Genomic DNA, 12,155 nt, shown 5'->3' on the forward strand with positions numbered 1-12,155 from the left:
GCTTCCCTTGCTCGTTGTCTGGGGTCAAACAAAAACCGCTACTAACAATTGAAAATTTAATCCTCGGAGTTCCTTTCGGTGTTCTTCGGAGGGGATTTTGAATATCTCTCTTTAATCCATTCATGAATCAGTAAATGTTGTCAACAGCCAGAAGTTTTAAACAATAAAACACCACATAAATCTGGATGTTAATAACACAAATGGGCTGGCCAAGTATAAAGGTGAGGTTTCCAAAGTTATCGAGCTGTCAGCATAGCCGATCTTTAAATAAGGTTCCACTTTGCTTTGAAACAAACAGAAGATTTGAGTTAAGTTTTTCATTGTGATCGGTCTGCAGGACAAAAACCTTTGATCTCTGATATCAGCCATAGCTCTTTTTAAAAAGCTGCTCATTTAGCAGCAGATGTGGACATTTTAGCCAAGTGCCTCTTTTTTTTTCTCTACATGAACTTGACAAGTTCACTTTAATCAGAAACTGAGACTCAGTCTACCTGTACTGAACTCTTTCAGTGTGACAACCCCATATAACTTTCTACTCAATTTCCCAGAAACCCGATCTACTACGAATACGTACAAACATACATTCCTCCTAATCTTGCTCCATCTTTCTTTCTCTCCACTGTCTCTTGCATTTTAGTTGCCTTACATATCACATATCGGGCAGAGGAGAGCAACTCTATCCGCCCATTTAACTTCATTGCAGACACTCTGGCTGTCACAATCCTCTTGGTTGTTGAAAAAAAAAAAGGTGGAAGATGGGGAGGCCGTTGGAAAAGGGAGCCTGTTTTCTTCATCAGCCTTAACCTTGAGAAAGAGATTAGGGGAAGTCTAGGTCATCAAATCTCAAGAGCTTCTGGTTCACCTCAGACAAACTTTGCTTTTGTCTGCCAGAAAGGGAGCAGTGTTTAAAGCCTCAAACAAGGACCATTATTATCACAATCTGAAACTTTTCCATCTAAGATTTACTGGCAGACGGAAGTGCTTTTTGGATTTGCCTTCTTTATACAAACTTGTGAGTTGCAAATGCTATAACATGCCCGCACAGCTAAATGAAAAAGCCACAAACTGTAACGAATTCAAGAACTGAAATACTGATAAGTTAAAAAAAAAAATTCCCCTTCCCCACAATTTCCTTACTTACGTCTACTGGTGTTTAGCCATGCTGACATACTTTTATTTGTACAACTTTCTGAAACATCTTTAAGATATGTGCTATCATCTGAATGCAATAAATCCATTCAATTATGCAATTCAGGATTGTGGAGGGAATTAATCATATCCCAGCTGTCATCAGGCAGAAGGTGGAGCACACCCTGAACATATCACAAGTCTACTGCAGGACTAACACAGAACAAAAGATAACCATTCATACCTATTGACATTTTAAAATCATGGGTTAATTTAACATTCATGTCTTTGGACTCCAGGACAAAGACAGAGTACACAGTGAGAACATCTAAACTGCACTCAGAACAGACCATGCCTGGATTTTTTTAAATCCAGGACCTTCACACTGTGAGGTGATGGTGCCAACCAATACATCCCCTAATGTCCCTAATGTCATAGTCTTCAAAACATTGATATTAAGTATTCTACCATTTTCCTCAACTCCATTTCATGCTAAATATACTGACTGTAGTAAGAAGTGCATCTGTGATAAACTCCAAGTTGTTTTTGGACATTAATGACAACATAATTGGTGATTTTACACTTATGGAAATGATGTATTATGGAATGGGTGTCCTTCTGAATATCCACACACTCAACATCAGCAAATATATTTTGACTTAAATCAACAGCAAGCTTTTCCTGGAAGTTTTCCAACGCTTGGCGGAGGTGTGTTGGTGGCCAGGGAAGGAACGTGCCCTCCGGTTGTTGCAAGTGGCTGCCATCAGTCTCTCCAGAAGACCATCACAGCAACTTTCATGGGGCAAATGGGGCTGGAGGACCAGTCCTCTGCCTAAACCAGGTGGCTGCAGCCTGGCCCCACACTTAGAAAGGCTGGATTGCTGAAAATGGTAGTGCTAGAGAAATTTGTGGGGGGGGGCTACCGGCCAGGACAGTGAAGTGAGTCTGCTATCACTAGCCGGTGAACCTCGAAACTGCCATCACCCTGGCCAAAGACCAGCTGGCGACCTGTCCGGCTCAGTCATGGATATTCACAAATACCCCATAGTACTGGTGGAAATGAAAGATCGGGGGGAAATGCATAGAGTAACGGCTGCGGTTAGCTGGCGGCTAGCATACCCCTTAAATCTCAAAACTGATTGGTTGGGGTTTGGTAGCTCAATAGGGCAGTATGCAGGGCTGCACACACAGCCAATAGGGACACGTGGCGTTTGGGCCGCGTTCAGCTTGCCGGTTCCAGCAATTCGCTACACAGAAGATAATGGCACTATGCAATTCGCCCTTTGATCAAATGATGAGAGCTGATAGTCAAATAGTGCGCCCTGACATTTCCACATTTTGTAACGACAGACCATGTTGAGCGTGTCGTGACACTTGTAAAATGGAAGAACACATCTACTTGTTGGTCGCAGAAGAGCCACTGAGAAATGATTTTTTTAGGTGGCTCGTTACAACTCGATGGCTGGTCACCTGGAATAAGATAAGACTCTGGACCCAAAAATTGACCGATTTTACTGGCCAAGAATCTGTTTGGATGTGCGCTGATGTTGTGCGTCCAGTGGTGTCAGCTGGTGAACCAGCTGGCCATTCCAAAAGTGCCTTTATGCCCTTACTGCCCTTAATGGAGGTACCATTTGAGCACATTGGCATGGACCTCATCTGACCATTTTATCGACGAGAAAAAGTAAATCTTTCGTTCAGCTGTTGTTAACTGATCTTGACTTTGTTAATTAAACGTTGTAAACCTGCTTTCAGTGTGTCCTGTACATGAGTTCTTTCAGTAAACCACAGCACGGTGTGTTTTTTGAGCTGATGAAGTTAAGCCAAAACAAGAAACATGCAGCAGGAGACAGTAACTTGTTAAAATGTTTGTGGCGAGAATAAGGCACGGCGGGACCACGGAGTATCATTCGGAGCCATCTTTATTTACATCTCACCACAACAATCCCCAAACCCCCGAGTCCCCGTGTTTTTAACTAGGCGGGCGTGATTAAGGATGCCGTGCAGGTGCGTCCGCCCTCCCTGCACGGCACCGCAGACCACGCCCCACCACATACCCCCATCGCCTGATTGAGGCTGGGGAGCCATCCGGCCGAACCTACTCCCCCACCGCCAGTGGGAGAGGGAATCAGCCCGGACAGCTGGCGCCCCCAGGCCCCGGCCAAGCGACGGGGAGGTGCGAGTTCAGGTGGCCGCCCGCGAATCCAGCGGTGCAGGCCAAGCTGGTTCGGAAGTCGGACGCGTGGCGTGTGCACCCGGCGCGGCCGGCACAGTCGTGAGCCCCAGCTCACAGGTGGCTGGGCAGAGGTGTGGCGTGTACTGGCCTCTGGTGGTGGTGAGGCCGATCTGGTGAGCACGGCGATCTCAAGCACGGCGGGACCACGGAGTATCATTCGGAGCCATCTTTATTTACATCTCACCACAACAATCCCCAAACCCCTGAGTCCCCGTGTTTTTAACTAGGCGGGCGTGATTAAGGATGCCGTGCAGGTGCGTCCGCCCTCCCTGCACGGCACCGCAGACCACGCCCCACCACAATGTTATAAAAGGTACAATTAAAGATTTTCATGGATTTTTCAAGGATAAATGTCTAATTTGATCAAAAGTTCTATATGCCATTTCTGGAGAGAGTGCAGTGGAAATGTTGTCACTTTTGGACTTTGCTACTTGCAGCTAAACATTTGCAGCTAAATAATGTATAATGTAAGCAGAAACTGCAACTGAATGAGGGAATATTTGTCTAAAAACTTAAACTGAACTAGAAGGGTACCAGTGCTCCAGCTTACCATCTTTACCTGAGTAAATCTGTTTGTTGAACAATCTAAATGGTTGATTCAGAAACTTCTGTGACATCAACTTAACTGAGACTCATTACAAATTTCACAAAACACAGTTGAATACTTAGTTAATTAGTTTTTATTAGTTATTTTTGTTTTTGTTGTTACGTTAATTTTAATAAAAAATAAATAAATAAGTAAATAATTGTCATGGTCCCCGTGCCTGCCCAGCCGGCCTCACAAGGCTACACTTGTGTTTTTTTTCTCTTTCTCCCCCTATCTCTCTGCCTGGGCGGAGCTCACAGCTGGCTCCCGCCCTTGGCTCTCACAGCTGTTGGCGATCAGCTGATTATCCGTCTTCTATTTGAGGCTGGGTCACAGATCCTCTCATCGCGGGATGATTGCGCTACTGACGTTAGTCTACCTTTCCAGCTCCCGTGGTCTTACACCTTTATGCCTTCGTGATTTGTGAGTGATATCTCCCTTTCCCTGTTCCAGCTTATCTTCCCGGACCTGTGACCTCCCCGCGGTACGAACGTGTGTGAGGACGTGAGCGAGCGTGAGAGAGAGAGAGCCTTCCCCTAATCCCCTGGAACCCTGAATTTCCCGTCACTGTATATATTATTGCACGGGTGTGTAAATAAATTGTGTTTTGAGACATCAACCTGCTCTGCGCTTGAGTCCCTGCTTTCAGCCCGTGACAATAATATCTTTATTTTATTTTATTATTAATTTATTTGTTGTTCCCAGAGAGCAAGCCAAACACTGGTCCTGACTATCTCTAGTAGTGGTGCACTACTAGTGAATGACCGGTGAATGTGGGGCGACGGTGGCAAGAAAAAACTCCCTCCTGGAGGAAGAAATCTTGGGAGGAACCAGGCTCTCTGGGAGGACCCTTCCTCCTAAGGGCAATACTTACCAGCGGTCTGAGACGACGGTTGTTCCTTCTCAGCACGATGATGGCTCTAACTTGCTTCCACACCCTGTTTTAGAATGAAGAGAAAAATGATTAACAAGGTAATAGGACATTTCAAAATTCTCTCAGCTGCTGTGTCTTCTTACATTTCTCTTGTAAAACAGGATGTAGGCAGACTGCTGCTGTTCCTCAAAAACTGCCGATCCAGTTGTGTGGAGCACCCGTGCATCATTATAGGTGAGCCAATGATCTGATGTAGACTGTGGGCTCTCCTCAGGATGCACAGAATGACAGATGTAGTGTCCTAAGATCACATTAAGACAAATGAATCCAACTTCTAAAAGTCAACTGATTCAAGCAAACAGTGGTTTGGACTTAGTGCTTCTTAAAACATCAAAAGCTTTTGTGTGTGAGTCCTTCACTCAAAAGTAGCATTTTCTGTTTGTAACAAGTCAGTTGTTTTACCTGATTCTGTGCCTCCATAGTGACTAATGATGCTTATGAGTTCATAACGGCCATCACCCTGAGAAGGAACAAATCCAAAGATCAGTTTCATAAAGTCTCACATCAGTGCGATAATTAAGCTGATTCTCTGAGATGTTCTGCAGTCTGTTTTTACCTGTTTGGATGACACCACCAAGTCCCTCTGCAGCCTGACGGGGTCATTCACCTTCTGAAGCTTGTGGGTTTTTGTAAAGCCAAACCTCTTCAGGTGAAAGATGAGAACGCTGGCAGAAAAGAAAAAAAAAACCCAAGGTACAAAATAAGAAGAATGAGTGTCAAACACAAACCGAAGATGGGAGAAAATGACTGCTCAAGTGTTGTCTTAAAAACTCTGATGTTTAGTGCGCCACAGTTTGGAAATCAGGTCAGTCGATCAATTCTGATGTGACCTTACTCACCTTGGCAGTGTATCAAAAGACTGCTTCACTTCCGAGGTCGTCCCTCCACAGTCACAGGTAAATTCGATTTTTTGTTCCTAAACAACGGCAAAGAGAAAACAGGCTTTATGGTAGAAAAAAAAATCACAACCTATGCGCACACACAAGATCAGTGATACTACATCTCTACTGGAATTTGTGATCTTACCTTCAAGTATGTCCCTAACATGTCCTCAACAGACCCCTCTGGAACCAGGTCAAGGGACAAGCTTGTAAATTCCTCCTGTTGTGATGACTGGTGACCGCAGCTACACATTTAAGGAGTAACGTAGTTAAAGTAACGATCAAGTAGGTGGAAAAGAGGTATATGAAAATGTTGCAATCAGCCCTGTGTTTCTGAAAGACTGGCTTACCTCTTGCATGTCCTCATGTTTTCCATTTTGAAAACATGATGGTCTTCTACTGGGCAGGTATAACTTCGGCCCAGGAGAGCTGCTTCCCTCTTCAGGTGAGGTGAGAGGCTTTTCACCTCATTGAGGAAAAAGGTTAGGAATTCATGAGCGTCCTGAAAGAAAAACACAGAGGAGATTTAGAACATAAACATTAGAAGGTAAAGCAAAAAACAAAATGTCCAAATAGCTGACGCACTTTCTGTGCACTGCCTTCGTATTCAGGAACCTGTTGGCTGAATGCCTTCTTAAAAGACATTAGGCGGCGTTTTTTAAGGTCATAATCTCTTGATTCATGACAGTTCCTGATGTTCATGAGCCTTCTGTAAAAAGGAAAGGGTAAACAGACATTTCTGGTGTTAGATATCTTTGTTCTTCAGGTTTCTGAAGAAAGTAGAAGGTTGACGTAGCGCACCTTAAGAGCCGAGCTTCTGGGACTGCTCTCCACAAAGTCTCCTGACGGCTGACATCTCTAATGAACTCCTCATTGTTGAAGAGGCTCTGCAGGCAGGAGTTCATGTAGCAGCTGTTTACAATGTTTGGAAACCTGCCACACATACACAAAGTTTACACTATCAGTGTAAAATAACTCATTTCCACTTTGACAAAGAGAGCTTTGGTCCTCGTGCACCACGTGTACTCACCCGAAGCGGTCCACAGTCTGAACTTTATTTTTCTTTTTTTTTCTATCCTTCAAATTTTTCCCTAAACTATTGCAAAAAGGTAAAAACACAAACACACAATTAGGAAAGATGTCAAGAAGCTAAGCAGTGTATGTGCATGTATGCATGAGCTTTGAAGTTTAAACATTTTGGAGGACGTTTTTCTCTTACATGTCAAGCACCTGCTCCAATCCATCCTCTTGTGCCAGAAACTCCATAAGCAAAGTGTCCCAACTCAGGTCTGATGGCTCACTATGTTCAGTGGTGTTTCTAACCTGGTTGGAACTTTCACCACATTCCTTATGGGTGCTGCTGCATGCAGAAAGAAGAAAGGAGTCAGGGATGCATAGCAAGCACAACAGGACAACAAACAAACATTGTCTCTCTGGAGAAAAGCATTCAAACATCTAATTCTTATTGTGATCAGCAATCGGCCAAAATATTAAAAGCACTTACCTGGGATTGTCTGTAGTTATGACCTGTACTAGGTCCTCTGAACTGTTCAGTGGAGGCTTGATGTCCAGTTCTTGGCCTTTTGTTTCTAGGCAGTCTTCTTTTGGTGGTGCTGCCTCAGCAAGTGTACAGTCCTGCTGCAGGTTCTTTAATCTGCAAAAATATACAAATATATAGAAGATTAAGTATCAAATCTGCAACCAGAAGGATCCCAAAAGAATTTTTCTTTAAAGTGAGAAGATTAAAGTTTCCCTTACTTGTCACTCTTTTTATCAGGTTCCCCTGTTGTTTCTGGAGCAACCAGTTCTCGACCTTTTGTTTCTAGGCAGTCTTCTTTTGGTGGTGCTGCCTCGGCAGGTGTACAGTCCTGCTGCAGGTTCTTTAATCTGCAAAAATATACAAATATATAGAAGATTAAGTATCAAATCTGCAACCAGAAGGATCCCAAAAGATTTTTTCTTTAAAGTGAGAAGATTAAAGTTTCCCTTACTTGTCACTCTTTTTATCAGGTTCCCCTGTTGTTTCTGGAGCAACCAGTTCTCGACCTTTTGTTTCTAGGCAGTCTTCTTTTGGTGGTGCTGCCTCGGCAGGTGTACAGTCCTGCTGCATGTTCTTTAATCTGCAAAAATATACAAATATATAGAAGATTAAGTATCAAATCTGCAACCAGAAGGATCCCAAAGAATTTTTCTTTAAAGTGAGAAGATTAAAGTTTCCCTTACTTGTCACTCTTTTTATCAGGTTCCCCTGTTGTTTCTGGAGCAACCAGTTCTCGACCTTTTGTTTCTAGGCAGTCTTCTTTTGGTGGTGCTGCCTCGGCAGGTGTACAGTCCTGCTGCAGGTTCTTTAATCTGCAAAAATATACAAATATATAGAAGATTAAGTATCAAATCTGCAACCAGAAGGATCCCAAAAGAATTTTTCTTTAAAGTGAGAAGATTAAAGTTTCCCTTACTTGTCACTCTTTTTATCAGGTTCCCCTGTTGTTTCTGGAGCAACCAGTTCTCGACCTTTTGTTTCTAGGCAGTCTTCTTTTGGTGGTGCTGCCTCAGCAAGTGTACAGTCCTGCTGCAGGTTCTTTAATCTGCAAAAATATACAAATATATAGAAGATTAAGTATCAAATCTGCAACCAGAAGGATCCCAAAAGAATTTTTCTTTAAAGTGAGAAGATTAAAGTTTCCCTTACTTGTCACTCTTTTTATCAGGTTCCCCTGTTGTTTCTGGAGCAACCAGTTCTCGACCTTTTGTTTCTAGGCAGTCTTCTTTTGGTGGTGCTGCCTCGGCAGGTGTACAGTCCTGCTGCATGTTCTTTAATCTGCAAAAATATACAAATATATAGAAGATTAAGTATCAAATCTGCAACCAGAAGGATCCCAAAAGAATTTTTCTTTAAAGTGAGAAGATTAAAGTTTCCCTTACTTGTCACTCTTTTTATCAGGTTCCCCCGTTGTTTCTGGAGCAACCAGTTCTCGACCTTTTGTTTCTAGGCAGTCTTCTTTTGGTGGTGCTGCCTCGGCAGGTGTACAGTCCTGCTGCATGTTCTTTAATCTGCAAAAATATACAAATATATAGAAGATTAAGTATCAAATCTGCAACCAGAAGGATCCCAAAAGATTTTTTCTTTAAAGTGAGAAGATTAAAGTTTCCCTTACTTGTCACTCTTTTTATCAGGTTCCCCTGTTGTTTCTGGAGCAACCTGATTTCTTCTCTGTAGAAAGAAACCAAAAGACAGGACATAGCTGTGTGCTTCATTGCTCTTAATTGCTCCCATTTCATTGTGATGAATAAATGCTTGATGATAGTGACTCTTTCCATAAAACATACCTTCCAGAATTTGAAAATAGACCAGCGGGACTTTTTCTGTGGCTTTACAGTGGGGGTCTCTGCCTCTGTATCGCTGTCAGTTTCCTGTAGAGAACGAACAAACATAATGTTATTAAAAAAGAAAAGTCACTTAAAATTAACAAATACATTTTAAGGAAAATATGCATTTCATATGTCTTCTGTAAAAGCAAACCGAGAAACAGCAGAAGAAGTGTCTCCATTTTATTTTCTTCTTCTTCTTTATACCATTTTCATGGTTAGGTGTTGTGGCAGCAACAGAAGCATCCGGGACGCTGATCGAGGACAAAAGTGTAAATGTTATTTTTCAAAGTGGAAATTTTTAACAAGGAGCGCATCCTGGATATTGCAAATAAAAAATAATAACTGTTATGAAATACCAAAATGAACAAAATCATGTATTTTGTACATTTACACTCTATATTTTCAACTAATCTCTGAATCGATATAAATAATAGACAAAACTAGAAGTAGTAAAAACGATATAAACACACAAGGCGGAAGAAAAACAACAATAAAAGGGAAATAAAACAGCTCACACTAAACCACTGCTATAAATATCTCCGGCAACATTGGATTAAAGAGTCACATTTCTTTACCTCTGTTGAGACGTAGAAGGAATTTCCTTCTCTGCCACGTTTTGGTTTTTTGATCTCTGTTTAGAAAGAAGAAAACCAACATCAGTAATGGCATAAAACAAACATTCCAAGGGAGGCTCTACATGAAAAGTGTCCAGTTAGAAAATTTGGTATTATTTTAGATTATTTATCAATTTAGTGAGCTATCGACTCATGAAGTGGACCGATATGAATATGTTTAAATAAATTAAAAACAATTTATTCATGCCTCAATTTGAGTTTTAAAGTTTATGGTATGAAATACAAAATACTTCATTTGGTTCAAAATTCAGTTTTTACAAAAATCATCTATGAAGCTCCATTAAAAGCTTCAAAATGCTTATTTACTGTAAGAAAATATACAGAGAAATGTGCTACAAGTCTCGTCAAACTTACCTTTCTGAGAAAAAAGCGTTTGAACATCTTTGAACCTAATTTGATCGCAGTGAAAATCTTCTGTGCTATGCAAAAGTTCAACTGAAAACAAGTTCAATAGTTGTATATTTATAAGCTTTCAGCATAGAATGTTCATACCCTGAACATGTGTCATCATAATGTATGGGGCTAGTTTGCATATTTTGGAATGTATGCTCATTGGAACTGTGTGGTACTCGTCTCCAAGCAACCCCACTGTACATGCTTGAAATGTACAGTGCAATGTGCAAAAAATTGCAAAAATAAACAAGACAAGACAGTGCAATGGATATGTGCAAAATGCTGAGTATTGTGCAAAAGTAACTTGGTGTGTGTGTGTGTGTGTGTGTGTGTGTGTGTGTGTGTGTGTGTGTGTGTGTGTGTGTGTGGAGCAGGGCGATATGACCAAAAATATTTATCACGATATACATTTGAAAATTTGCGATAACGATATAACTGACGATATAACTGACACTAGACAAAATACTTTACAACATGTTCAGCCATGAGTGTATTTGATGAATGCTAAAAGTGTCCATGATGGAGGGGAGAGGGGCTCCAATGATCTTCTCAGCTGCTCTCACTATTAGTTGTAGGGTACTGCGATCTGATACGGTGCAGTTACCATACTAGATAGTGATGCAGCTGCTCAGGACGCTCTCGATAATCCCTCTGTAGAAGGTGGTGAGAATGGATGGTGAGAGATGGGCTTTCCTCAGCTTCCGCAATAAGTAGAGATGCTGTTGGGCCTCCTTAGTTATGGAGCTTGGGTTAAGGGACCAGAAAAGGTTCTCCGCCAGGTGGACATCAAGGAATTTGGTGCTCTTGACGACCTCCAAAGAGGATCCAGTGATGTTAAGTGGGAAGTGAGCTCTCTGTGCTCTCCTGAACAATCATCTCTTTTGTTTTGTCCACGTTCACAGACAGGTTGTTGACCCTACATCTCTACAGATGGCCCCTAGCGCAACCCTTCAGCCTACTAGTAATTGCACCTATTGTACAAAAGGGTTAGGGTTGTGTATGGGTGATGACTTACCAGCAGTTTCTGCTTCTGTTTATGTGACATTATGTACAAGTGGTAGTTCGCTAGCATAACAGATTTGTTTACTAATTAGCTTCTAGGAGAGAGATTCGTTGTTATCGTGTTGTTGATTCTGTGCTCCGTGTAACAGATGATAAACCAATGTACAGTTGCCTTCAGTGCATAGTTGTATGCGGTGTGTTAATGCATAATGTCTGACTTTAAGTTTATGTAACCAGGCTGAAGTATAATGTCAGCTTATTTAGCTATATACTGTACTTGAGTACACCTCAGTTGTATCTTTATGTTTATTATGTAATCTGATTCCTAATTGATTGTATTATTATGCTTTGTCTGCAGAAACCACACATACACACACACACACTCTATCTCGCCCAGCTGCGGGCACATTCTCAATTGAAAATACAAAGAATGACAACTTTATTCCTGGACTCTGCCTGTTTGTTCCTCTCACATCTGAACATTTGCAAGTGTCCTGACCCGACACTCTGAAGTGATTGCTGCCAGCTCAGATTTCTTTAACCCTTCTGAACACCTATGGTACAAATTTGAGCAAACTAGGTGACTTCCTTCCTGTCACCAAGTTGTAACATTCACAAGATTTTCAGAAAACTTGACCTTTGACCTTGAGGTCAAGGTCACTGATATTCAAACTGAATATCAGTAGATGCACCATTGGTATTAATTCAAAATCCTATGCCTCTTGTTCTGGAGTTATTATCTTGACCAAGCTGAGTATACAATTATGAAAGAATTATTTTCCATTTTATTTCACTATCTGTAAATACGGCAAATAAACAGTATTTGTGACAATTACTAGTAAAGCGGTTAGTGAGAATCCACATCTGATTACAGTATAATACACTGCTTATTTATGTAAAATCATCATCAATAAATGTGTTCAAAACAGAAGCTACACTGGCTTTAAAAGTTTTTGTTAACTCTGGCTAGGGCTAGGGCATATCATACCGT

General features: G+C 41.6%; 1 protein-coding gene across 3 annotated transcripts; it reads right to left on the minus strand.

Moving 5' to 3' along the window:
- Positions 1–4,312: 4,312 nt before the first annotated feature.
- On the minus strand, positions 4,313–10,485 carry LOC113006886 (ubiquitin carboxyl-terminal hydrolase 37-like). 3 transcript variants are annotated; one of them, XM_026143119.1, is made up of 23 exons: positions 10,124–10,483; positions 9,710–9,765; positions 9,286–9,385; positions 9,093–9,176; positions 8,921–8,976; positions 8,688–8,816; positions 8,455–8,583; positions 8,222–8,350; positions 7,989–8,117; positions 7,757–7,885; positions 7,524–7,652; positions 7,270–7,419; positions 6,985–7,125; positions 6,796–6,861; positions 6,567–6,698; positions 6,351–6,474; positions 6,116–6,267; positions 5,911–6,010; positions 5,724–5,800; positions 5,441–5,549; positions 5,287–5,344; positions 4,968–5,125; positions 4,313–4,888 (listed from the first exon to the last, which is right to left on the minus strand). In XM_026143119.1, the coding sequence occupies exons 1-23, from the start codon at positions 10,148–10,150 to the stop codon at positions 4,871–4,873; spliced, it is 2,382 nt and encodes a 793-aa protein (XP_025998904.1). In that variant the 5' UTR covers positions 10,151–10,483; the 3' UTR covers positions 4,313–4,870. The 3 variants fall into 3 exon arrangements, with proteins under 3 accessions (XP_025998904.1, XP_025998905.1, XP_025998906.1); XM_026143120.1 differs by having other exon boundaries at positions 4,823–4,888; positions 6,985–7,122; XM_026143121.1 differs by lacking the exons at positions 8,455–8,583; positions 8,688–8,816 and having other exon boundaries at positions 4,823–4,888; positions 10,124–10,485.
- Positions 10,486–12,155: the final 1,670 nt, after the last annotated feature.

Source organism: Astatotilapia calliptera, chromosome 15, assembly GCF_900246225.1.
Source record: "Astatotilapia calliptera chromosome 15, fAstCal1.2, whole genome shotgun sequence".
NCBI lineage: Eukaryota > Metazoa > Chordata > Actinopteri > Cichliformes > Cichlidae > Astatotilapia > Astatotilapia calliptera.

What these genes read in the sequence shown, in the direction of transcription:
- LOC113006886 (XM_026143119.1), bottom strand. Translation starts at nt 10,150, where the DNA reads ATGTTCAAACGCTTTTTTCTCAGAAAG. An exon ending in ACTTCTTCTGCTGTTTCTCG is followed by an intron (nt 9,177 to 9,285) that starts GTTTGCTTTTAC and finishes CGTTCTCTACAG; the next exon opens with GAAACTGACAGCGATACAGA. An exon ending in CCTGATAAAAAGAGTGACAA is followed by an intron (nt 8,817 to 8,920) that starts GTAAGGGAAACT and finishes ATATTTTTGCAG; the next exon opens with ATTAAAGAACATGCAGCAGG.